At 33.1% G+C, this 27,783-nt stretch overlaps 1 protein-coding gene across 2 annotated transcripts in view; it reads right to left on the bottom strand.

The window, feature by feature from the left end:
• The window catches only part of ZC2HC1A (zinc finger C2HC-type containing 1A), a 55,928-nt gene that overhangs the window by 6,232 nt on the left and 21,913 nt on the right, over positions 1 to 27,783 (bottom strand). Inside the window, exons 4-9 of one of the 2 annotated variants that reach the window (XM_047724608.1) lie at positions 26,301 to 26,442; positions 24,594 to 24,742; positions 17,536 to 17,635; positions 16,787 to 16,886; positions 7,089 to 7,205; positions 3,308 to 3,415 (exon numbers count right to left, since the gene is read on the bottom strand). In XM_047724608.1, coding sequence (XP_047580564.1) covers positions 3,308 to 3,415; positions 7,089 to 7,205; positions 16,787 to 16,886; positions 17,536 to 17,635; positions 24,594 to 24,742; positions 26,301 to 26,442 — 716 coding nt within the window. The remainder of the gene's footprint in view (positions 1 to 3,307; positions 3,416 to 7,088; positions 7,206 to 16,786; positions 16,887 to 17,535; positions 17,636 to 24,593; positions 24,743 to 26,300; positions 26,443 to 27,783) is intronic. The other variant, XM_047724609.1, reaches the window with a different exon arrangement.

Genomic DNA, 27,783 nt, shown 5'->3' on the forward strand with positions numbered 1-27,783 from the left:
AATGCTGCTGTGTGATAGGGACGTTGCTAAGAGAGTAAATTCTTAAAGTTCTCAATGGAGAATTTTTTTTTTTGCTTTTTTCCTTCTTTTTATTGTATGTGTATGAAAAGATGGGTGTTACCCAAACTTACTATGGTAATCATTCCATAATATATGTAAATCAAATCATCATGCTGTATGACTTAAACTTATACATTGATGTATGATAATTACTTCTCAATAAAACCAAAGAAAAAAAGTTATCTGTTATATTATCCAGTGACTCTTCAAACTCTGACTCTTCACAATGCCATGATACTCCATGTGGAAAACCCTAAAGACTCCACCCCAAAATTTCTAGAACTCATACAGAATTCAACAAAGTAGCAAGATATAAAATCAATGGACAGAAATCAGCTGCATTTCTATACACCAACAATAAGACAGAAGGAGGAGAAATTAAGGAATTGATCCCACTTACAACTGCACCAAAAACCATAAGATCCCTAGGAATAAACCTAACCATGAAAGAAACTGAGAAAGACACAAAGAAATGGAAAAACATTACATGCTCATGGGTTGGAAAAACAAATATTATTAAGATGTTTAAGCTACCTAGAGAAATTTATACATTCAGTACAACCCCTACCAAAATACCATCAACTTTTTTCATAGAGCTGGAACAAATAATCCCCAAATTTGTATGGAACCAGAAAAGACCCCAAATAGCCAGAGGAATGTTGAAAAAGAAAACCAAAGTAGGTGGCATCATAATTCCGGACTTCAAGCTATATTACAAAGCTGTAATCATCAAGACAGTATGGTACTGGCACAAAAACAGACACATAGGTCAATGGAACAGAATAGAGAACCCAGGATATGGACCCTCAACTCTATGGTCAACCAATCTTGGACAAAGCAGGAAAAAAATATCCAATGGAAAAAGGACAGTCTTTTCAACAAATGTTGTTAGGAAAATTGGACACCCACATGCAGGAGAATTAAACTGGACCATTTCCTTATACCATACACAAAAGCAGATTCAAAAATGGATGAAAGACCTAAATGTGAGACAGGAATCCATTAAAATCCTAGAGGACAACACAGGCAGTGACCTCTTTGACCTCAGCTGCAGCAACTTCTTACATCTCCAAAGGCAAGGAAAACAAAGGCAAAATGAACTACTGGGACTTCAAGATAGAAAGCTTCTGCACAAAAGAAACAGTCAACAAAACCAAAAGATAGCCAACAGAATGGGAGAAGATATTTGCAAATGTCTTATCAGAATAATGGTCTAGTATACAAAATCTATGAAGAACTTACCAAACTCAACACCCAAAAAACAAATAATCCAACCAAGAAATGGGCAGAAGACACAAACAGACATTTCACCAAAGAAGACATACAGATGGCCAATAGACTCATGAAAAAATGCTTAACATCACTCAGTATCAGAGAAATACAAACCAAAAACACAATGATATATCACCTCACACTGGTCAGGATGGCTAAAATTAACAAGTCAGGAAACAACAGATGTTGGCAAGGATGAGGAGAAAGGGAAACCCTCTCACACTGCTGGTGGGAATGAAAGCTGGTACAGCCACTCTGGAAAACATTATGGAGGTTCCTCAAAAAGTTGAAAATAGAGAAGCTCCCCTAGGACCCAGCAATTGCACTACCAGGGATTTACCCCAAAGACACAAAGCTAGTGATCCGAAGAGGCACCTACACCCCAATGTTTATAGCAGCAATGTCCATAAGAGCCAAACTATGGAAAGAGACCAGAAGTCCACAAATGAATGGGTAAAGAAGATGTGGTGTGTGTGTGTGTGTGTGTGTGTGTGTGTGTTACAAATTAGAATAATACTCAGCTATCAAAAAATGAAATCTTGCCACTTGCAATGATGTGGATGGAACTGCTAAGGGAAATATGTCAATCAGAGAAAGTCAACTATATAATCTCACTCATGTGGAATTTAAGAACTCATATGTGGAATTTAAGAAACAAAACAAAGGATTATAGAGGGGAAAATAAAACAAGACGAAATCAGAAAGGGAGACAAACAATAAGAGAACTCTTGAACATAGGAAAAAAAACTGAGGGTTGCTGGAGGGAAGATGGGTAGGGAGATGAATTAACTGGGTGATGGGACATTAAGGAGGGCATGGGATGTAATGAGTACTGGGTGTTATATAAGACTGATGAATCAATGAACTCTACCTCTGAAACTAATAAAATACTATGTGTTAATTACTTGAAAGTAAATAAAATAAAATTTTAAAAATAGTAATAAATTATCCAGTGACTCCATGAGAATTCATAGGCAGATTTTTGAGATCTCAGAACTAGGTGTGCTCTCACAGAGAAATGATTTTTTTTTTTTTTAATACAACATGAATCATGTAACTAACTACTCCTGTACTCTGGCCACTACAAATTTGGATCCAATTTATGGCCGAAGCCTAGCGTGTATAGAGCATCTTATGACACATATTTTGGGGACTAACTTCATTCCTTCTTTTTCCTTTATCTCTTAATTCTCATTTTTCCTTTTCATATTTTCAATTTTGTATAATATTTTATCTCACTGTAGGTCATGGATCTCTGTATACTGCCTTAAAACTTTCTGTAATAAGGAGATATAGATATATAGATATAACTGGAATGATCTATACTTAAACAGAGTGAATGTCAAAGTTGTACAAATACTGTGACAGATAAGAAAGGGAAGTACGTGGATAATCACAAGCTCAGCAGGTAATTTAAATAAATTTAAATACTGCTGAAAATTATAATACTTAAATAATAATTATTTATAGTTATAATTATTATATTAATATAATAATTAAAACTTATTATATTATATATTTATTATATTATATTATAATTATATATTGTATTATTATATAATATAATATATTTATATATAAATTATATAATATAATTATAATATTAATAAATATTATTATATTTATTAATATAATAATTAAAATTTAAAGGGTCTATTACTCAATTTGCAGAGGTAAAAATAATCATGTTACACTTAAAATTAAGATATAAAACACAAATGAATGCAGTGAAACTGAACAAACTGTCCTCAAGCATTGACAATAATAATTACAAGGTCTAGAAAAATATCATTTATGAAAAAAATCATTTATGCCCAAACTATTTAGTGTACAGCTTAAAGTGAAAATAAATTATATAGCAAAGGAAAAATCAGATTTTCTATTAAAAGCCTCATACATATTTTGTATTTGGTCCTTAGAAGACTACATATATTCATTTTTATTTTAATTAATAGACTTTCAGAGCTAAACATACCTGGCTATGTAGCTCTCAGTATATGTTTTTCTTTTGTTTGTAACCACACCTGAGGAAGGATTTCTTGCCAAACTTGGTGGTGTGGAATTTCGAGGTTTGATGTTAGTTCTAGAAGAGAGAAAGAGATGGCATAATGAAAAGGTATTGAATAGCAAGCATTTATTTCTTATATTGCTTATATACATGATTAATTTTGAAGCTGTAGAAAGGTGAACTCAAAAGAGTAAAGCTGAATTATTTTAAATCTGAAAACAACAGTAGTTAAAACAAAGGATAAACCAAAGCATTTTGCATTTACTAACATTAACTTGATTGTAAATAAAATTAATTTTTAAAAAACCATATATATATACGTGTGTGTGTGTATATATATATACACACACACACACACACATGTATGTTTTACATGAAATTTTAAGTCAATAATCCTGAAAGGCTTCAGGTTTTTAAAAATTTAAATCTGTAATTCCTTCAAAATAGAGAGGTATCTTGTTAAATGCCTATGAATAACTGTTAAATAATGTCATATATTATGAGATATGGTTAAATCCAAGAAAAAACCATCGGCTAACCATTTTAATAATTTTCAATTTATGAAAGCCTGTTTTTGGAAATAGCAACTAAAATAAATGCGTTAATATAATTTTCCCTTTTAAGACTTAATCTCACCAAGTATACAGCCTGGGCTATCTGCTACCAGTAGAGGATTTCTGGTTGGATATTATCACTTAATTCCCTTTATGAAATTTCAGGAATCAAAGAAAGCTCAGAGGGTTGAATGATGGTACAATGGTAAAAGTATAGGATTTGAGATTCAGATGAATCTGGATTCAAATCCCAATTGCTAATATGGAGGTAGTGGCCAACCTGTATCCAAGTTCCCCCATTTATAAAGTATGACTATCATCACTTACCTTAGAAGAAATTGCGGATACCAACTGCAATTTACATAAACATTCAGAATAGTTGATGATGATGATGATACTATTATCGATATTGATACTGTTCCTAGTTAACATTTACAAAATGTTGCTTATTACTACATTTGGTATAGATTTCTAATTGCTTTCATATATAAAGTTACTTTATCCTCATAATAATCCAATGGATTAAGTAGTATTAATAACTCCATTTTAGAAATGAGGCAACTGAGGCAAAGAGTGGTTAAGTAACAACCAACGTGACATCCAGTATGTTGCTGAACTTGAGGTCATATGGTAAATAAAGAGCTAGTTCCTCTTTAGAGATTTAGTCAAATCTTTTCATTTCAGAGATATGCAATATTGTGTTATAGCAACAAACAGAATACTTTTAAAAACTCCTTTAGATTGTAAGTTCTTAAACTATGGTTGAAATTTTTCCCCTTTATAAAGCAAAGCTGAAGAGTCTGAAAATTCTACATAGCTACCTCCAAAATATACACAGGTAATAACTACATCTATTTTTTGAATGCCAAATATGATGCCAGGTACTATGAATAATTTACTTGGTTTCATCTTCATAGAAATTTCAGAAGATATTATTCCCATTTTAAAGTTGAAGAAAATCATATTAGAGAAATTAAGTAAGCTGCAAAGCTACTACAAGGCCACAGTATTTGAACCTGAATTTAGGTGGGTCATATTACAAATCTTATTATATTCAATATGGAATGCTGTCTGTTGTTCAAAGAGAGGCTGCTTTGAATAGTTACTTCTGATTTTTTCTAAACTTTGACTAGAATCACCTTGGTGCATGATTGGGTTACCCTGGCCCTCTTCAAATGCCCGCTGACAGTCTAACCATGATGTATACTCTACTCTTAAATAGCCCTCTAGGAAGTTGAAACGCTATAGTACCTTTTCAGGAATTCAATCTCTATGAAAATCATTGCCAAACGATAGCAATTCCTCCAGTGAGAGTTGTAAGAGAACTAGAAAGGACACATTTTTAATTTCTTGGCTCTAGAACAAAGCCTTGTTAGAAATCCTATCACCTTCATTTAATATGTACATGAGATACACAGATAATACAAACACACCTATGGATATAGACACATAACCTCACCATATCAATGAAGTTATTCAAAAAATTAGAAAATAAAAACTAGAGAGGAAAAAAAGAAAAGAAAAATTAGAGAAAATAAGATTATCATCAGTAACCACCATTCTTAACTACCTATCATGTACTTTTAGTAACTGTTTCTAAGAGGTGGAATCTGAGTATAGGGAACCATTCTTAAGAGATTGGGAAGAACAGTCTTGACTAGTGCTTAAAACATGTTGCCATAATCTCACATGGTCAACACTTTTTTGTTCCTGTTCAGAGTTTGAAAAATGCTACCCTTACTCTGTACCTGCAGTCTGCTTGTTCTAGGTCAAAAAATAACAAAAGAAGGTTTAGTTTTGGAATTATACTTACTCTACCTTATTGCTAATCAGTGTTTCTTTGAAATACGTTTCAAAGAGACTAGAGAACAACAACAGTACTAAGAAAAATGGCTCAGGGCACAAATTCTTCCTCATATGATTTATCATGAACTACTTACAAATAACACATGGGTGCTGCTAATATTTTAAAGGTTTCTCCCATCTTTATTTTCTATTTAATTAAATTAATCCTTCTTTTCATATGTGGTAAGACAATGCTGTAGTAGGAGTTGGTTTAAAAGTTAACTAAGAGGGGCGCCGGGGTGGCTCAGTGGGTTAAAGCCTCTGCCTTTGGCTGGGGTCATGATCCCAGAGCCCTATGACTGAGCCCCGCATCGGGCTCTCTGCTCAGCAGGGAGCTTGCTTCCCCCTCTCTCTGCCTGCCTCTCTGCCTACTTGTGATCTCTGTCAAATAAATAAATAAAATCTTTTTAAAAATAAAAATAAAAGTTAACTAAGTGAACTCTGTTTAATAATATATTTTTCAACTTTAATAAGTAATTTATCTGATTCAAATTTCATCATTTTAAAATGAGAGAGCCAGAGTTGGTATTGGAGCCCAATCTAGAAAACCCTGAAGACATCTATGGAAGAGTTCCAAGGTGACTGCCCTTACCACTCACCCGTTTTCAGCTTTCTGTGCCAGTACAGAGGAGAGTGTCATATCTTTTCCCCAATTTTATGTGGAATTTGTAGCAATTTAACCAAAAGACTAAAAATCCCTGGACTGAATATTCTCTAAAATCTCTTTGTTTTCTGCCCTTTATAATAATCATCCTAACTAAAAAATAATACAGCAATATTACATACTATGTATGGCATAATATCTCCTGTACTCTTCTTTTTGAACATATTACTCCTAAGGGGTGCCTGTGTGGCAGAGTCAGTTAAGCATTTGACTCCTGATTCCAGCGTAGGTGGTGATCTTGGGGTCATGGAATTAAGACCTGTGTCAGGCTTCGTGCAAGGATGGGGTCTAATTGGGAGTCTTTTTTCCTCTTCCTTTGCCCCTCTTGCCCTGTGCCCTGTGCTCTCTCTTAAATAAATAAATCTTTAAAATATATATATATATACTCCTAAAAGAAAGCTTCATAAAGATAACTATCATTGAAGGTGACTGCTATTTCAACCCCCTAAAAGTTCAAATTTAACAGAAATAAATGTATGCTAAAAACAGCTTTATTTAGAACAACAGAAATGTTCATCTGACACATAGTGTTTTAAATCCTTTAAGATTATTTAGCACTTCTTGGCTTAAAAATGATTAAAATATTTTAAAATATAGGAATGTATAAGTTTATAGTATTCAATTATACAAAGGCTTTAAGGAAATATCTGAAAAAGGTTAACCAAACTGAGTTACAAATACTTACTTGTAAATGGGTAATAACTCATGTCTTTTGATGGCACTGTCTGATTTTGTATCACTGTCATACAACCTTTGCACATGTCTTCCAGTTCGAAGTGGAGGGCCTAACTTGTCCATCTTACTATTAAAATATATAAAGGTGTACCCATAAGGAGACTGCTGTTTGTTTCTTTATATTAAAAAAAATTTTTTTTAAACATTATTCTGGTTCATCAGACATCTACCCCCCAAGCTCTTAATTATTGGACTGCCAGGCTAAGGACTGTCAAAAAGAATCCTTGGATATCATACAATGTCCGCTATTAGATATGACAATTCTGCCGCTCCTCGCCACTCTGCCAGTTGTGATGAACACCCAAACAAATGCCACATTTATACATAGCAGGGCATTGGAAGCAATAAAGAAACTTAAGAAGGACAAGAATTGTTTCAAATAAAATTTGTGAACCTAAAAGTGAACTAGAAGTTACTATCCTGATAAGTAAGACTGAGCTGATATTCCTTCTTGAGTTCACAAATAATCTAATTTTTCTCCTTCCCTGATTTCATAGTACTTTTCTCCTTTTTCTTATTATTTTATTATTTTTCTTGCATTTTAAAATTCCAAGTATAAAGCAATCAAATAAATGAATGATATTTATATCTTTAACTCTATCTGATTTTCTAACGAAGAATGACTATGAAATTTGTACAGAGAATATAAAGCATGATGTATGAAAACACAGGGTTGGCCATCTGAAAAATCACATGTAGAAATGTTAAGTGGACCTGCCATCTGAAGTTTTCTATTTTTTTTTTAAACCAAAAGTATAAAGGAGCTCCACCTGGAGGGAAATGGGAAAAACTGCGGGTTTGTAGAGATGTCATTGTTTTACATCAACCAAATAACTGAATCCTATGTAATATTACCAACCAATATTCACTCATTGTAGGGAGCAGTGAAAATTAAATTAGGAAGGTAGGCGAACTATCTTAAACGACTACTGAATAACACATTACTGCTCGTTAACTTAAAAAGGATACTCTTTTTAAGGGATGCTTGTTTGCTCCAAAGCACTCTTTCACTTATTCATTAATCCTACAAATCAAGAGCACCTACTATGTATCAGGCACTATGCTACATTCTGGGGACACTGTGGTAAATGAAGCAGACCTGATGCTTATTCTTATGGCATTTAGTGTCTAAAAGAAGCTGTTCATTGTTCTAGATTATAAAGGGCTCTACAGAGGGACACACTTTATTAATATTTATATTCTTTCAGTATCCTATACATAGCAGGTATTTTATTATAAAAGTTGTTATTAGTACTTTGCAGATGGTGGTGCTTGCATTAGGTGTTAACATCACATTATTCAAAACATTTTAAACTCTTTAAAAAATGCCTTCATTAGGATGCGGTGTATAGACACACGCACGCATGCACGCACGCACACACAGGAATATTACACAGCCATAAAACAAGATGATTGCGCCATTTGGGACAACACAGATGACCTAGAGGGAATTATGCTAAATGAAATAAGTCAGATTAGAAGGACAAATACCATATTATTTTATTCATATGTGGAATCTTAAAAACAAATGAATAAACAAAGAGCAGATTCAAACCATAATTACAGAGAATGAACTGATGGTTGCCAGAGGGGACAGAGGTAGGTAGAAGGGAAAATGAGTGAAGGGAAGTGGGACATACATGCTCCCAGTTAAGGAATGAATAAGTAATGGGAATAAAAGGCACAGAGTGTCAGGAATATAGTCACTGTTAATCTAGTGTTGTCTAGTGACGGCTGGTAGCTATACCTGTAGTGAGCATAGCAATAACATATTGAAAAGATGAATTGCTAGGATGTACACCTAAAACTAATGTAACATTAAAAATAGCTTCATTAAATGTATATATTTTACATAATTTCTAAAATATTTAAGATTAAAATTTGATGGGCTTTTATTTATACAAGATTACTAAAAATTTTACCTATTTAGTAAGTCAGTAAAAATTTAGTAAAAATCAGATTTTTCTTTGAATTGCTTAACAATTATCAAAACATTAATTTTTCCAAACAGCGGTTATCTTACAAAAGATATATGTGGTTTGGAATAAGGATTAAAAATCTTATTTTCTTTCTCAGAGGTGACTGAAATTAAGATTTAGAAATTTTAAAATTCAGAAAATTATAAACTACATTTTAAAAACATTTCTCTAATAGGATAGAAACACTCAAATCTTACAAATGACACAACAAAGTTCAATTTGAGAAGGGAGATGAGTAAAATCTAATAAAAATCTAAAAGTAATTATCTAATGCATATATTTCTATATATGAGAGAATTAAGCAGTATTTTCAGATTTTGAAAACCTACTTGAATGGCAGGTTCCAAAGATGATTTGTTTTCTTGTCCATTTGCTGTGTTATAAATTCAACTCAGATGATCTATCTACCTATGTATATGTATATGTGATTTATATATACATATACACACACACAATTCAAATGTTACATAGACTAAATGTCAGTAAATGCTATTCTTAAGTTCAAATCACTTACGTTCTTCTATAATTTGTTACTGTTATTCTATGTTGTTATCAAGGTATAACCAAACAAAAACAAAATTCCTAAGTCTCAAAAATAAAATCAAGATTGAATTTTAATATGTAGGGGCACCTGGGTGGCTCAGTGGGTTAAGCCGCTGCCTTCGGCTCAGGTCATGATCTCAGGGTCCTGGGATCGAGTCCCGCATCGGGCTCTCTGCTCAGCAGGGAGCCTGCTTCCCTCTCTCTCTCTGCCTGCCTCTCTGCCTACTTGTGATCTCTGTCTGTCAAATAAATAAATAAAATCTTTAAAAAAAAAAAAAGATTGAATTTTAATATGTAAAAATTTATATAGTGTATTTATTTTTATAAGCTACACATAATTTTTGTATAAATCTATATATAAATTTTATATATTTGAATATATTTTTATATATAAAATCTTGATTACATGTATATATTTTTTTGCCATGCAATAATAATCTGCATTGGGGTAATTATATAAATTTAAAAGTTATTAGTTCATGAAAGTATTTAAATCTTTCCCTAAACTAACCCTCATCTTAAGATATGACAAACCATCTCTCAGTACCATCTTCATATTTATTTTAGTGAGCATGAACACTTCCTTGCTCATATCTCCTTTTCTATCAAATCCCTTCATTTTGGTTCCTCAATCTCCAATAGGACTAAAGTTAAATCAAAGCAGCAACAAGACAAAGGGATATTTGGGAAGAAATTAAAATCTTTGCAAAAGTAGTAAACTTTTAAAAAGGTGTTTTAAAAAGGTGTTCGAAGGCTTCAATTCAACAGATTGATCCTTGGTTGAAGTTTCTTTGCCTTTCTTGGTCTTGCAAATCATCAATAACTGACTTAAGGAAAGAAATAAAATGAGTATAAGAACCAGGAAGCCTGTGTCTATTTCATGTTATGTTCAGACCTCAGGGACACTGGGTGTTTCAAGCTATGAAAAAAAATTACCTTTACTGATGTTAACACTGAATTTATACATCTAGAGTTACTTTGAGAATTAATAAATTTGGGGAAAGACAACAAAAAACCTACTTTATTATGTATTTTTAAATTATTCACAAAGTTTGAGGAACATAATTTCAACGTGGCAGTAATCCACAATGGAACTATCAATATTAATGTTTTTAGCGTGTTTCTATACTATTTTTCTTTTAAAAGTTTCAATTTGGTAATGTTGATTATATACGCAAGGGCTGAAAGAAATTAGGCTGAAATAAATAAATCCATTCAGCAGTAGATGCAGTTTTGCCACTGCTAAGGAAAACATAAGAGGGTATTGTGAAGTCAACTAAACACACCCACATAGCACACATCTGGTGCAGACTAAGCAATTCGATATACATAATATGATTTCAATCCCATATGAAATTCAAAGATATGTCCTTAAATTGGTACCTAGATTTGGTTAGAGTCAACATCAAAGTATATTTTTAACTTCTTGCGATTCTTTCAATGCAAGCACAGAAATGCGTTGGATAAATAAAAGTTTAAAAATCCTTAGATGGGGCAGCTGGGTGGCTCAGTGGGTTAGGCCTCTCCCTTCAGCTCAGGTCATGATCTCAGGTCCTGGGATTGAGCCCCACATCGGGCTCTCTGCTAAACAGGGAGCCTGCTTTCCCCTCTCTCTCTGCCTGCCTCTCTGCCTGCTTGTGATCTTCATCTGTCAAATGAAGAAATAAAATCTCTAAAAAAAAAATCCTTTGGTTCCATGGACCACTAACCTACAAAGTTTCCAGATACTTCACATGACTTAAATATATATATATATATATATATTTCTACTGTTAAATAATCCTTAAAATCCATAACTTCAAATTATAAATGTCCAATTTCTATGGTAATTTACTTATTCTAAAATAGAGAATGCGAACTTTTTTTGTGAAGGGCCAGACAGTAAATATTTTAAGCTTTAACGGCTATGCTATCTCTGTCACAAATACTCATCTGTGCCATTGTAGCATGAAGCAGCCACAGACAATACATAAATAATTGGGTGTGGCCATATTCCAATAAACCAGTTGTTGGGCAGGTTTTGGCTCTCAGGTCATAGTTCAAAAAGATCAACTGCTCTAAAATATAAAATTTCCATATATGAGAGGATGCCAGTATTTTAAGATTTTGAAAGGATATCAGTGATTTTTAAAGGTTTTCCATAGGGGCGCCTGGGTGGCTCAGTGGGTTAAAGCCTCTGCCTTCGGCTGAGGTCATGATCCCAGAGTCCTGGGATCGAGCCCTGCATCAGCTCTCTGCTCAGGGAGCCTGCTTCCCCCTCTCTCTCTGCCTGCCTCTCTGCCTACTTGTGATCTCTGTCAAATAAATAAATAACATCTTAAAAAAAAAAATAAAGGTTTTCCATATATTAAAGAACTTTGATAGATAATAATATTATCTTGTAATCCCAGACAAATATATATTACTGTCAAACTAATCTATTCTATAGATGATAAACTATAATTTTGACCAAGACTTTTTAATATAAAATAACTATATGCAGTTGAGTATAACTGCCCCAATATAATAGTGTATCTAAAAAGGAATAATACTTTAGCAAGCTTTCAAAATATTTATAGCTGAGAATGAATTCACATTTTAAGAAATACTTGGCAATGAAATCAACCTACTGGAATAGGTTTTACATTGAAATAAACATTGACCTTGGGAAGGTCCTTGTTTATTGTTGATACCATAAGAGTGAATTACTCAGGAGCATGCAAGCCACTCAGTCTTACAAGACTATGACAACCCTGATATAATAAAAAGATGACTTCTGAAATAATATTGGAAAAAAATCTACCATTTTGCATTTTGTATCTTCACAGACACACATAGTTATGATGTTCTGGAGCATTTAAAGTTTTGAAATGTGTCACACTTCTACTTTTGATCCTAAACTTATCAAATCTTATACATATGGCAAAACCAATAACCTCAATCACTGGTATCCATGTAAGAAGCCACACTATAATTCTAGGTTGTTTTAGGCATTTAGATCAATAATAAATTATAGAGAAGTTCATAAAAATCTAAACAATGTTCCACACAAATTCAATTCACACTAAACCAAAAGACTGGCTTATGAGAAAAGCCTGTTTCTACTTATACAAAAATGTACTTAAAAACCAGATATTTGTTTCTTACTGCTGTCAATATAATTAACGTATGAGAAATCAAATTCAATTTATTAAGAAATGCTTCTTGAATGCGTTCTGTTGCTCTAGTTTTTCATGTCTGTTTGGGGAAAGACAACAAAAACCTGTTTTTTTGTTTTTCATAGCAACTGAACAGAGTAAATCTTTGATATTTTAACTACTGAAAATTATCAGCTAAAATGTCCATTTTGGTTGGTAATTGACCACTAACAAAACACAAATCTCAAGGCATGACTGTATAAATTCGCTGACACAATTCAAATATGGTAATGTTTATTTAAAACCTTTGTGTTTTACCATACTTCTAAAATTCCCTAGGATTAAAGATAGTCATCTTTTACAATAAGAGAACATTTTTCCATTGAGGGAATTTTTTGCTTTTAAAAAAATGTGATAAAACTGGTTGACCCACAGGTTATCTAGAAGTTAACTAACAAACAAGAATTTTTGCAAGATAAATTTTTCTGCAGTGTGATTCCAATATATGCTAAATATTACAGATCACCGGTATGCATGAGTAAAGCTGGCCACAATAAAGATTATATACACAAGGCTTTAAACAATCCTGAGTTACTGAAATGGGTCTATTTCACTAATCTCAGAAGGATCTTCATTTCTTTCTACAGCTAACCAGATGTCTTAATTCCACCTTTACTCAGTCCTGATGGATCTGTAGCCATAGAAATAATGATTGCCATAGAACTCTCAATTATCCCACCAGTACCAGGACCATGGTTCTATGATGTGCCAACAGGTTGACAAATGAGGGATTTGTTAATTCATTATTTGTTTCATTTATTCACCAAAAATTTATTGTGTGTCTATATGCCAGACACTATACTACATTTTATAGTTACATCTGTAAGCAAGGCAGACACACAGAGCGTTGCTACCACAGAGCTTACAATCTAGCAAAGGAAAAAAACAACATAATAAATAACAAGTCAATACACTCAATAATTCTTAAAAAGAAAAGAAAAAAATGAACTCTGCCACTAAAAGGATAGCCACGAAAGGTTCTATTTAATATAGTAATATAGTAATGTTCCAGATAATATGGTAATATATCGGCCACAAGCAAACACCAAGGAAACACCTTGGTGTTTATAGAAACATTCTTCTAACACATAAGGACTATATATAAAATGTACAATTGGGATCTACACAGTTATGTTTGACAGTTTTTTTTTTTTTTTTTTTAAAGATTTTATTTATTTATTTGACAGAGAGAGATCACAAGCAGGCAGAGAGGCAGGCAGAGAGAGAGGAGGAAGCAGGCTCCCCGCTGAGCAGAGAGCCCGATGCGGGGCTCGAACCCAGGACCTGGGATCATGACCTGAGCCGAAGGCAGCGGCTTAACCCACTGAGCCACCCAGGCGCCCCTATGTTTGACAGTTTAATATGATGTGAGACCACAAGAAATTTTAAATCTTTATGGCATTGTAAGCAGTGCATAATTTATAAAATTACTGTGTTCAAAGTCTTTGCTTTTTAGTAAAGACAAATTTTCTCCTAGGGATTATATAATATTGGTCAAATTGTGTTAGATCAGTTGCCAACATCTAACCAAAGTCACAGAATGTTGTGAGTGAGACAAAGGAAATATGCAAAAAGTCATATGGGTATTCTTTGGCAAAGTAGGATCTCAAAGCCTAGTTTTCTAATCCAAAGTTAGTGCCACTTTTCATTACACCAGCCAGCTTAACAAGCCCTATTAAGAATACAAGGGAGAGTGTGAGTACAACTTAATATGGCCATCTGACAAAATTACCAGTATGAGGGGCAAGGCACTAAAAAATATCAGCTTTTAATTCATAATTCATAAATCAAACTATAACACAACATGGAAGGCAATTCTGTGATATGGTAAAAAGGATTTTTTTTTTTTTTAAAGATTTTATTTATTTATTTGACAGAGAGAGATCACAAGTAGACAGAGAGGCAGGCAGAGAGAGAGAGAGAGAGGGAAGCAGGCTCCCTGCCGAGCAGAGAGCCCGATGCGGGACTCGATCCCAGGACCCTGAGATCATGACCTGAGCCGAAGGCAGTGGCTTAACCCACTGAGCCACCCAGGCGCCCCGGTAAAAAGGATTTGTAAAAGTTAAAATATGTATTGCCATCTACACCTTAACTAAAAATGATGGGTCAACTCAATAGAGAAACTAAAAAATAAAATCATTTTTTTTTTTTTTTTTTTTTTTTTACCACCGAAAGATGAGAACATTTTACTTTTCAGCCACCTGTTCTACTGATAACCTGTCTCTTCCTTAAGGATAGCCTATGTTTTCTTTTTGGAAGCACAACAAAAAGAAAAAAACATTTAAACTAATTGGATCTTGTTAGTTGATTTTTTTCTTTTTCTACAATAATTATATTAAACTCCTTTTAGATTTTGTACTTTCTGTGTAGTCCAAATTAGAAAACAAAAGACAGTTGCTCTCACTTGATAAATAACCCTATACATATTTCCTACACTAAAAAAAAAAGTGATAACCCATATCTGAAAATAATGAGCGTTGTATTTCCTAAACCAACTTTAACAGTATCTGTAAAGCATATACTAAGCCTTCATTCTAAAGATCACATGGTAACCCTTAAATTTTCTGATTTACCAAAATGGAAGAGAAAGGGAGTTTCTACTGAGATAAGAGGATTTTTTTTTTTTTAAAGATTTTTTTTTTTATTTATTTATTTGACAGAGAGATATCACAAGTAGACGAAGAGGAAGGCAGAGAGAGAGAGAGAGGGAAGCAGGCTTCTTGCTGAGCAGAGAGTCCGATGTGGGACTCGATCCCAGGACCCTGAGATCATGACCTGAGCCGAAGGCAGCGGCTTAACCCACTGAGCCACCCAGGCGCCCCTGAGATAAGAGGATTTTTAAAATCTCTAGTGTTACCAACCATTTTTCCCACATTAAAATAATTGTGGAAAGCTTAATAATGCTACTTTCTTAAAAGTCACGTATATAAAACTGTAGAAAGATAAAAAGTATATTAAAAGTATTAAATAAGTGGAAAATAATCATCCACTGTTAATATTTCAGCATATTTGTCTTTTTTGTCTACACACATTTTTATAGTTTCTATCTCAGTATACATCGGAGTTTGTATCCTACATTCTTATCCTGTTATAGTAGAATTATATGTTTTATAGTTGTATAATATCCCTGTATAGATTGTTATAATTTTTTTTTAAAGATTTTATTTATTTATTTGACAGAGAGATCACAAGCAGGCAGAGAGGCAGGCAGAGAGAGGAGGAAGAAGCTCCCTGCTGAGCAGAGAGCCCGATGGGGGCTCGATCCCAGGACTCTGAGATCATGACCTGAGCCAAAGGCAGCGGCTTAACCCACTGAGCCACCCAGGTGCCCCTAGATTGTTATAATTTGCTATTCAAACAAAGGTAGAAATTTAGGTGGTTTTATTTTATTTTTTTAACATTGTAATCAAACCATACGAAAAAAACCAATGTTTTGAGCCAAAGAGACTCCAATTTGTATCCTGCTTCTAACTCTTAATAGCTGTGTGGTTTTGAGCAAATTGTTTTTGCTTCTCTGACCCTCATCCGATGGTGGTAGGGTGGTTTTAATAAAAATATATGAAAAAATGTCTAACACAGTGCCTGATACATAATGTTTCATAAGTAATGGTTACACAAAAATCTTCTGTATTTCAAATGATTTCCTTAGACTAGATTTCCAGAAGTAAAATTATTCAAGAAGTACGAATGTTTTTTGGGCTCTGGATACATGCCACCAGATTTTTTTCCAAAATGGTTATCCTAATTTAGAACTTCAACAGTAGTATATGCGCCCCTGACCAGCAATATGTTAAAAGGGAAATGAACTTTAGAAAGAAAATCCAGGTTAATAAAAGTCAATTACCTAAATAAAATAAAACCTTAGTATCATTTGCGTATGGAGTGTATATATGTGTGTGTATGTGTATGTGTGTGTGTATCACTAATCAATTAAATTCAAATAGACTTACCCTACATGAGGGGCTGCTATCCCTTTATGGGAAGGAGATAAGGTCTGAAGTTTGTTCCCCAAAGAGCTGCTAACTGAAGACACTTTACCTGAAGGCACACCTTATAATAAAAAAGGTTATTGGTTTTAATGACATTCTGAAAAGGAAAAGTCACATAAAACAGAGCACCTGACAAGGAAAACAATGCTTTAGGGGCAATAAATTTTTGCAGCAATAAATCCAAACAAGTTATCAACTAAGAAAAGGTTTATTAAAAATTAAATTTCCAGAGAATATATAGCATCCTTCATTTCTAATTTTCATATTTCTTTATTACAATTTACATATAAATAAAGTTATACTTCAGTCAGTCAATATCTCCTTCAAGTCATTAATCATGTGTCTATTAGGACAACTGTCAAGTTCAGAGCAGTATATATAGAAATGAGGGGGAAATACTGTGGTCAAAGAATCAAGAAAAGAACTTGGTCGACACTCTGAATAGGTGATATATCAGTAACAACATCAAGAATAGACATTTAAGGTGGGAAAAAAGGCCTATAAAGTAGCCTAAGTAGAAAGTTTTTGAAAGTTACTTTATTTTTACCCAGAAAGAATTATATATCCTCCACATCTCTTCCTAATTATAAAGTGATTTTAATAATCCCAAGCAGAACACTATCTTCATTTCTGTCTCTACAAACAAACAAACAAACAAAAACCAACAATAATAACAATAGAAAAACCAAGTTATTTATGGAGCTCATTACCTACAACAGTTTTGCTAGTGCCACTTGGTTGTGGTAACCGTGAAGATCCTGATGGTACAGTTCCAGGAGAATTTGACTTTTTAAGTGCAGGCGGCTTATACTAAAATAATGAAAATAAAATATTTTGTCAACATTACTTTTTGAATATAGGTTGTAAACTAGCATTTCAAAGCTCACATACCCTTAAATGAGCAATTTTCTTTATTAGCTACTGAATTACCGAAATTGAGAAAGGACAGATTAAAATATATCACCTCAGAGAGAGGTTTCCCAAAATATGCTCCATCTCAAAACTGGTGTACTGAAAGTTTGACTCAGATATTCCACTGCTAAAATAAACTACGAGCAGCTTTGCCCAGTCCACAGGAAAAAAGAAAAAAAAGGTCAAATGGAAAAAATTTCTTCAATGTTAAGATTTTAAATGCCAAACAAATATTAATAGAAAAACTTACAAACACCCAACGATGCTCACTTAGCAATGCAGCTTTAAAGGTCCAAATTTTTACATGTTCCTGGGTATGGTTTTATGTTTCATATATATAATTCAGTCATATTTCCTACTGATAATAATTCATAAGATTACAAATAAGTCTGCAAGTTTTACAAGAGCTGCCTTACAGATTTCCTGAACATGAAGGGAAAGAATTCTGGCTTCACTGTTCTCACCAGATCATGTTAAATGAATAGAACATGGGTTGAGGAAAGATAGGCTATTTTTTTCCTCTACTTTCTAGAAAGACAGCATTGTCAATTTTATTTTACTATCTCTTACCTGAGCCAAATTTTGCTGTTACTGAGTATTAAAGTATCTTATTGGTCACCTGCTCCAATATAAAAAACTGAATTTGCCCAAAGGTATACCCGAACTAACAACAGAAAAGGAATTAAGACTCATGCCCATTTAGTTCTTGCCCTATGCTTCAACTAGAAAGTGATGACTGTACATGAGATTTAGCCCAATACCATAGTTAGACTCCTTAGGACTTTATGTGAAAAGCTGGTTTTAAACATAATATTCAAAAATCAAATCATATTTTATAACCAATAATCAGTATAAAATTTTAGATGCACTACTACTAAAAACTGCTAGCTAAACACAAATTTTAAAGTCAAATATTACAACCTTCAAAATTTAGTATGTGCCCTTATAAGGAAAATAAATCTTGATAAAAACGCTTCTCTCTCTCTTTCTCTCTCTCTCTCACACACGCACACACACAACCACACACACACACACACACACACACATCCCATGCACATTTGGCACTATTGCGCCAGAAGCGGAAATTTCTTAAGCACTTGGCAACTAGACAACCTTCAATATCTGTCAAATGAACACATGACTAGGATCCTTTGGAGATAAGCCATATTAAGTCACTGTTTCTTTGAAAACCTAAGGGGTGTTTCTGGTTTAAAAAGGCAACTGACAACTGATAAATCACTGAACTCTACCACTGAAACTAATAACACACTATATGTTAACTAATTAATTTTAAATAAAATAAAAACAAATAAAATTTTTAAAAGGGGGAAAAGAGGGCATCTGGGGGCTGCTGAATCAGTTGAGCAACTCAGACTCTTAGTTTTAGCTCAGGTCATGAACTTGGGAATGTGAGATCACCAGGGTCGGGGCTCCAGGCTGAGCAGGGAGTATGCTTGGGGATTCTCTCCCTCTGCCCCTTCCCCACTCACACATCTGTGAGCTCTCTCTCTCTCTCTAAAAGGAATAAATCTTTAAATTTAATTAATTTAAATTTAATTAACATCAGTTAATACCAGTGTCTCCCACTAAAATACCAATGAAGATATTAGGAAAGATTTTAAAACTAAGAACAATGTGGAAAACAAGCCCTGCCGAAGACCCCTTAAAATATCACAGGCATGTCTACTAAAAATAGGCTTAACTGAATTAAGAAATAGGATTGGTAAGCCACTCATACTGTGCTACCTACCAAAAAAAGAGCAAAATGATTAGTATAAACAAAGGGTGCTGGTTATAGTATATTACATATGCAGAGGTCAAACCTTTAGGCTTTCAGGACGACTTCAGTAATCAACAATTTTATATAAATTAAATCCATTTTAGTGATTAGAAAAACCAAACCACTTTACTTTTATACAGTTATATTCAATCCATATTTCTTTCATTAAATATGTATTTGTTAGATGTTTATTATTTCATGTGCTTTTATACAGATCACAAATCTAATAAATTTTCTAAGTCAAATATTTATGTTTATAAAGACTTGTTCTTGAATTAGAAAGAGCTAAAAGAACAAGGAGGGCATTCATTTTTGATAAAATAGTAAAAAGGCATTATTTGGACTGACCTTTCAACTAAAAAGTAAAAATGCTCTGCAAAGTACAAAAAAATCACTTTATAAGATATGAATGTCAGATAAGAAGAAAAAAATAAACCTTTAGGCCAACAACATTTAAGATTATAACAACAGACTGGCCATCATGTGGATTTGCTGTATAAATCTACATTACTAGGTGGCCAGGCAAAGTAAGCCAAAATTTAAAGTGCTTCCAGATTAGTAGTACTCTTAGATAACCTGGAAGAAACAAAAAGGCTCTTCACATGAACAATTCTCATGAATAATTTTTGAGGGCAACAAGCACCAAATGATCAGTAATTATGTACATGATGACATAAGAAACCATCATTGAAGGAAAAGAAACAAGAACATATCTACAAAGATCACGTGATACTACAATTATCAGCTACATAGTATAAAACAATTATGCTTACTACATTTAAAGAAATAAAAGACAACTCTGGAAATATTAACAGGGAATTAGAAACTATAAAAGGTAAAATAGGAAATTAGAAAAACAGCCAACTTCAAGAAATTAAAAAATGCAATAACTGACTACAAACTCGGTGGGGGAGTGAAATAGCTGCTTAACTCTCTTACAGACAATAAAAAAGGATCTTAAAAAAAAAAAAAAAGATTTTAAGAGACTGGAAACCATCCAAAAGCAGTTTTGGAAAACTGTAAGTATGTATTCTGGGTTTAACTGTAAGAAAGGGAAAGGAGCAAGGAAGGGGAAGGGAGAGGCAAGGAAAGAAAAGGAAAAAGGAAAGAGAAAAACATGACCTATATGTGGCAGAAAATAGTCAACGCTATAACCTAGGTGGGCACAGGTATATTAGATTTAGCAGTTAAGGCCCTCAAAATAGTTAGGATATATATACATTACATACATACATACATACATATACATACATTATTCAAAAGGTAAAGGGATACACACACAAGAATTAAAGGAAAATATAATAATAGTGAATAAACACATAGTAAATCTCAACAGAGAGATAAAGGCAAAATACAGGCCTGTTTTTTTTTTTTTTTTTTTTAGATAACCAAAACCACAAAATTCCTTGCCAACAGATCTGTATTCTTAGAAGGCTAAAGCTTCTTCTGATTGAAGGCAAATGACAAAATATGGCAACTGAGATTTACAAGAAGAAATGAAGATATCTGAAAATGATAATATGGGACTACATAACATGAAAGTAAAATACAAAATGTGTGTGAGGAGGAGACAGAGGCAGAAGAAAAAAAAAGTATATGTGGGTGTGCATAAACATACACATGCGCATATGTATGTAAATGATTATATATTTATTTTCTAATTTGTTTAAAAGACAGATGACTTTTGGGGTGCCTGGGTGGCTCAGTGGGTTAAAGCCTCTGCCTTTGGCTCAGGTCATGATCCCAGAGTCTTGGGATCAAGCCCCACATCGGGCTCTCTGCTCAGCAGGGAGCCTGTTTCCCTTCCTCTCTCTCTCTCTGCCTCTCTTCCTACTTGTAATCTCTGTCAAAAAAATAAATAAAATCTTAAAAAAAAAAAAAGAACAGATGACTTTAAAGGTATAAGTATAACACATATAGCAACACACAAGAATACTGATGGGTTTATAGAGATACATATATTTAACAGTAACACTAAGATCGGTGAGAGGTATGTGGAAATAGCCACAGATGGGGTAAGTTAAAAAATGTATTTTGTTATTCCTAGAGTAACCATTTAAAAAAAATCTGATGACTGAAAACCAAAAGAGCAAATAAAATATCTTTTATTAAGACAAAAGAAGCGGGGCGCCTGGGTGGCTCAGTGGGTTAAGCCGCTGCCTTCGGCTCAGGTCATGATCTCAGAGTCCTGGGATCGAGCCCCACATCGGGCTCTCTGCTCAGCAGGGAGCCTGCTTCCTCCTCTCTCTCTGCCTGCCTCTCTGCCTGCTTGTGATCTCTCTGTCAAATAAATAAATAAAATCTTAAAAAAAAAAAAAAGACAAAAGAAGCAAGGAAAAAGTATCAGAGGAATAAAAAAAAGAGACAAAAATAGAAAATAGCAACACAGCAGAATTAACCACAAACATAACAATATTATATTGAGTGTAAATGCCTAAACATTTCAACCAACAGTTTGAGGTTGTCAGAATGGATTTTAAAAAAGATGAACTAATTACAGGCTGTCTATAGGAGATGCAAAAACACAAATTTAAGTGAAAGAATTAGAAAGAAATTTAGCATAATTAAGCTGAAATGGTTATTCATTATCAGATGAAACACATTTCAACAACAAAAATTCAAGTTAAAAAACTGAAAGGAAATTAGCATGATCAAACAAAACAACAATACACTATCAGATGACACATACTTCAACACAAAGAATGCTACTACCACAGACAAAAAGGCACACTCCATATGATATAAAGGTCAATAAATAGGAAAGATACAACAAATTATAAATATAAATACAATTAATAAGAGAAATTAAAAATACTTAAACGAAAAGCTGGTGAAATTAATGATCTTGAAAAAGTCACAATCATAGTAGAAGACTGCAGGAACATTCACCAAAAAAGATCACATGCTAGGCAATAAAACAAATCTCAAAAATGAAATCTTACCAAGAATGTTCTCACACCATAAGAGAATGAGGAAAAAAAAAAAAATACAGCAATAAACATCTAGAGGAGCACCAAATATCTGGAAGTAAATGACTCACATTTGAACAAACTATGAGTGAAAGAAGAAATCACACCTATAGGCATTATTTCGCTGAATGCTATTGATAACTGTTGAGGTAGGTACATATTAACCCCATTTTATAGATGTGAATGTGAAGGAGACCAATTTACCAGGATCAGAGGTGTATTTTAGAACATGGAGAAAACTAAGTCAGCTGGGAGGGACAGAAGGTATGGATTATGGAGGGTGGGGAAGATCAGGTGGAGTATATCATACTCCAGTTAAAAAATAAAAACGAAACAAAACAAATAACAAAAAATACAAAAATAAAAACAACCTACGATAATAACAAAAAAAATGGAGGCACAATCACAAATTAGAAAATATTTTCAACTGTCTATTTTCAAGTGAAGAGAAACTGGAGGAGAAAATAACTACAAATCCATCATGACATCAAGATTTATAAAGCCATAGTAAATAAAAGGACAATCCTGGTCTGGAGACTATGTAAAAAAGCAAAGACTGATTTATATGTAAAATCAGAATAGTGACTATTTTATGGGGTGAGGGTCTAAGAGGGAGAGAACATTACAATTCTGGGAGAGAAATGGTATAGTAGAGGCTTTGTGAGATTGATAATATTCTATTTCTTAACCTTCTTGTGGTTATGCATGTATGTATATTTTATTTTTGTGTTTAATTTTATTTATTTATTTGACAGACAGAGACACAGCAAGAGAGGGAACACAAGCAGAGAGAGTGGGAGAGGGAGAAGCAGGCTTCCTGCTGAGCAGAGAGCCCGCTGCGGGGCTCAATCCCAGAACCCTGGGATCATGAACTGAGCTGAAGGCAGATGCTTAAAGACTGAGCCACCCAGGCACTCCTGTTTTTCTTTTTTCTACATGTATAATTTACTAAAATAACTGAGAAAAATAATGAGGAAAACACCAGAATAAAAGTGTTGTAAAAAATAAGAGGGGAGTTCTATTTCCAATAATATTAACCAAAATTAAACATGGATCCTCTCAAGAAGGCTCCAGTTGTAATGGAGTCTTTTAGTCCAATACTTAATTCATAAGTAATAAGTGAAATGGATTTGATTATTTATTGCCTGCTAGATTTATAGTACTAAAAAAACTGTAAATGAAAGTTTTCTGAAAAATGAAGTTTGCTGAAAAGTATTACATTATCAGGGCACCTGGGTAGCAACAGTCAGTTAAATGTCTGACTCTTGGTTTTGGATCAGGTCATGATCTCAGGTTTCTGAAATGGAGCCCTGTGTTGGATTCCTCACTCAGGAGGGAATCTGCTTAAGAGTCTCTCTCCTTCTCCTTCTGCCCCTCCCACTCATGTTCTCTTTTCTCTCTAAAATAAATAAATCTTTAAAAAAAAAAGTATAACATTATCAACATTTTTATAAAATAAATCTCAAAAAAGAATATGACATTATCAAAGTTTCTGTGTCACAATATGCTTAATGAAAAACAACAGTACTGTAAAAATTTCATATAACAAAATCCATATACGATTCATGGCTCCTGAAGTGCTTTCACATATACCATCTCATTTGCTTTTCACAAAGATCATATAGACTACTTCACAGATGAAGAAATAAAGTCTATCATACATGAAATGTTACTTGCCTAAAGCTCAGAAGTAACAGTTGGACTTGAGCCCAGGATTTCATTTCCTTGGGTGTATGGTCACACATAGCATGGAAACTTTCAGTACATACATGATTTTCAAATGTGGATTTTTATTGCCACTTTCTCACTTTCCAAACCCTCTGATTTCCTCTGAATCTGCTTCACTTACTTTTTAACTAGTTTTCTTACCCTTTCCTAATACCTTTTTCAACCTGCATTATTTTCAAGACTCTATTAACTCAAGTCCATTCAATTATTTGTTCTCTATTAAACATTCAAATTTCTTACTAAGTCCCTGAACAGTAATATTAAACTTTAAGCAGGTAAGAAAACTGTAGCTAAATGTTCTGTAAAGCATAAGCAAAAAATTGTGAATCTGAAAGAGTCATTTTTCTCCTTTATTTGTAGAAATAATTGAGCATTTCACCTGTGTCCGAGAAGTCGCCTTTCCTTTGGTATCAGTAGAAAATTTGCCTTTATTACTAATACGTGCTGCCTGTTCTTTACAGAAATTAATATGTCTATCAGCTGCATTTTCATTAAATCTCCTCTGGCAATATGGACACTGAATATAATCTAAAACAGAAAAAAGAAACAGATTTAAAGTAATTCTGGAAGAGAAACATAAAGAATTATAAATTTTAACGAAGAGTAATTCAAGATGTCTGACTAAGTATTATATTTGATAAGCAAAACTTGTCATTTACTTAAAACCCCCCAACCTGACTACTAAACTCAGTAAAGACATTTAAGAAAAAAATTTGCTAGTATATGATAAATTCTAATCTTCCGCCAGCCTAGAATCAAATTTGAGGGGGGGAAAGAAAACTCCAAAAGATAAAAATCCTTAGTAAAAAAGAATGAATACATAGAGGAAAAACAGGATTTCTTCTTTGCCTTCATAATATACCATATGTTTTCACCATATCTACATATTTTATACTAGAGACGAAGTTAAGCAGTAATAACATATTATATTAAAAATAAATTTTAAAATTTGGGCTGATCTGTTAAAATATTTTAATTAGAGGAAAACTGTCAAGAAATAGTTTAATCAGCTTTATACAGCTGTATTTTCTCTTAGATGAAAGAAGAGATAAAAATATACCTCATTAACTAAGATATTTACTATCTGGTCCTTTATAGAAATAGTTTGTCAACCTCTCCACTACAATAAAATGTTAAAAATGATCATATGTAGATTTTCTAAATGACTTATTTTTTTTAATTTATTACTGAAGTATAGTGCTGACATACAATGTTACATTAGTTTCAGGTGTACAACCCGGTCATTGGCCAATTCTATGATATTCAATCCACACCATCCATCTGTCACCATACAAAGTAATTATATTATTGACTATATTCCCTATGCTATGCTTTTCATCTCCCTGACTTACTTGGTAAGAACTTCCCTTTACTAAAAAATAACTCTCAATCAAGAATACTAACACAATTTTAATGCATTGTGTTTTTTAATGCATTGTGTTTAATACATTTAAATAGCTACCTCTTTAAACTATTCTACTAGCCCATGTCAAATTGTCAATTGTGGATATTTTGAATGTTCCAGTATCTCAGTATCTCATATTGGGTTTCCAGCATCTTGCCTTGCTTCTGGTAACAAATAAGCTACTTTTATCCATCTAATGAAGAAACTATATTAACACACGAACTTAAAGCATAATTTAGGTAAATCAAGCTATATGGTGGTCTCCTCACATGAACACATACCTCTTAGAAACAATGATTTCTTTTCTTCCCAGATGAGACGATACCAAAGCACTAGGCAACATACAATCTGAGTCTTACCAAACGACTACATTTCGAATGACAGTGAGCTTCTTCAAATATTTCCTGGGATATACTACAATAATTTTTCAAATGACATTATAATGTTTCATTTTTAAATAGTACTGAGATAAAAAGATAAAGTATTTCTATGTTCAACATCAGTGTGTCTTTATAAGTCTAAATGCCTGGACTAGCATCATTATTTTATAATTAAACTTTAAAAGATTATGGTTCATCAGGTTCCATTATTATAAATTAATCTTATCAACAACTTAAAATTAATAATTCTATCAATATTTTCCCTCCATATGAAGATTTCCAACAACAACATTCTACATACCAGGATCGTAAGAAGGTGGAGGAGGAGGAGGAAGTTTTCCACCCTCTTTAAGTGCCTGATCAAGGCCTTTAGCTGCTCTTATGGTGGCAATGAATTCTTCATGTTTTCTTCTCCAATTAGATGGTTTCTTTGGTGGTTCAGGCTACAAACAAATAAAGAAAAGCCCATTTCAAAACATTTTTAAAATAATTAATTGAAATAGGGCACCTTGGTGGCTGTCGGTAAGCATCAGCCTTTGGCTCAGGTCATGATCCCAAGGTCCTGGCTCCCTGCTCAGCAGATAGCTTACTTCTCCCTTCCTCTCTCCCTCCTGCTTGTGCTCTATCTCAAATAAATAAATAGAATCTTTTTAAAAAATTAATTGAAATAAAACTTGAGGAAATGCTATATTGTTTTAAATGTTCTCTTATTAGGAGGTCCTTAAATTACTTTCCTTAAAATTTATGATTTTAAAAAGAAACTTCATGTAATTTTATTATATGCAATTTTTAAAATGCAATTATAATTGTGATAAACACTGCTAAATTAACTTCTATATGTGTTGCATCCACTTAGGCTCCCACTAACAATGTAATTTCCCTATTTGACTACATTTTCTCCAACAGAGTATGTTAAACTTTTGGTTTTTTTAACTGACTGGAAAGGTAAAGAATAGTTTTCTCTGTTGGTTTTAACTGGCTTTTCTCTTATAAGAAGTGTGTTGAGCATCTTTTTATATCATTAAGAATAATTGCATTGCCTTTTTTGTGCACTGTTTATGTGCCTGGTCAACTTACCTGTTGATTACTGGTCTTAATTTTAGCAATTTCTAGTTAACTCTTTATAGATTAGCCTCAGCCCTCCCCTACAATATGGCTGTCTTATGACCTTGTCTAAGGATCTTCTGATATGAGGAATTAATTTTTAAAATATAGTTTAATTTACTTGTTTTTTCATGCGGTCTCCAGATTTATAGTCACTATTAGCAAGGCCCAACTTTACACATTGAATAAATGTGTAAAGTTGGAACAAGTGGAATTTTCCCATGTTTTCCTCCTAGAATTTTCATGACTTCATTGTAAAATTTTAAATCTTTTATTCATTCAGAATTTATCATGAGTTATATTGTGACATATAGATTCAACTTTATTTTTTGGTTTTAACATGGCTATGTAGCTGTCTCAGCATCCTTTATTGACTTTGCTCCCCACTGAACTATTAACACCTTTATCATATTATCTTTTGTATTTGGGCCTATTTCTGAACTTTCTCTTCTGTTCCAGTGTTCTGACTATGCTTGTGTTAGTACCAGTGTTTTAAATACTGAGACTTTATAATAATATTTTAATACCTGATAGGAAAACCCTACTTCATTCTGCTTTTTCAATCTTTTCTGCTTATTCCTGTATGTACCTTTTTCCATATGAACCTCAGAATCAGCTTGTCTAATTTTTTAAACTGTATTTTAACTGGAAAACTTAAACATTACATTCATAAACAACTT

Source organism: Lutra lutra, chromosome 4 (genome assembly GCF_902655055.1).
Source record: "Lutra lutra chromosome 4, mLutLut1.2, whole genome shotgun sequence".
NCBI classification, from domain to species: domain Eukaryota; kingdom Metazoa; phylum Chordata; class Mammalia; order Carnivora; family Mustelidae; genus Lutra; species Lutra lutra.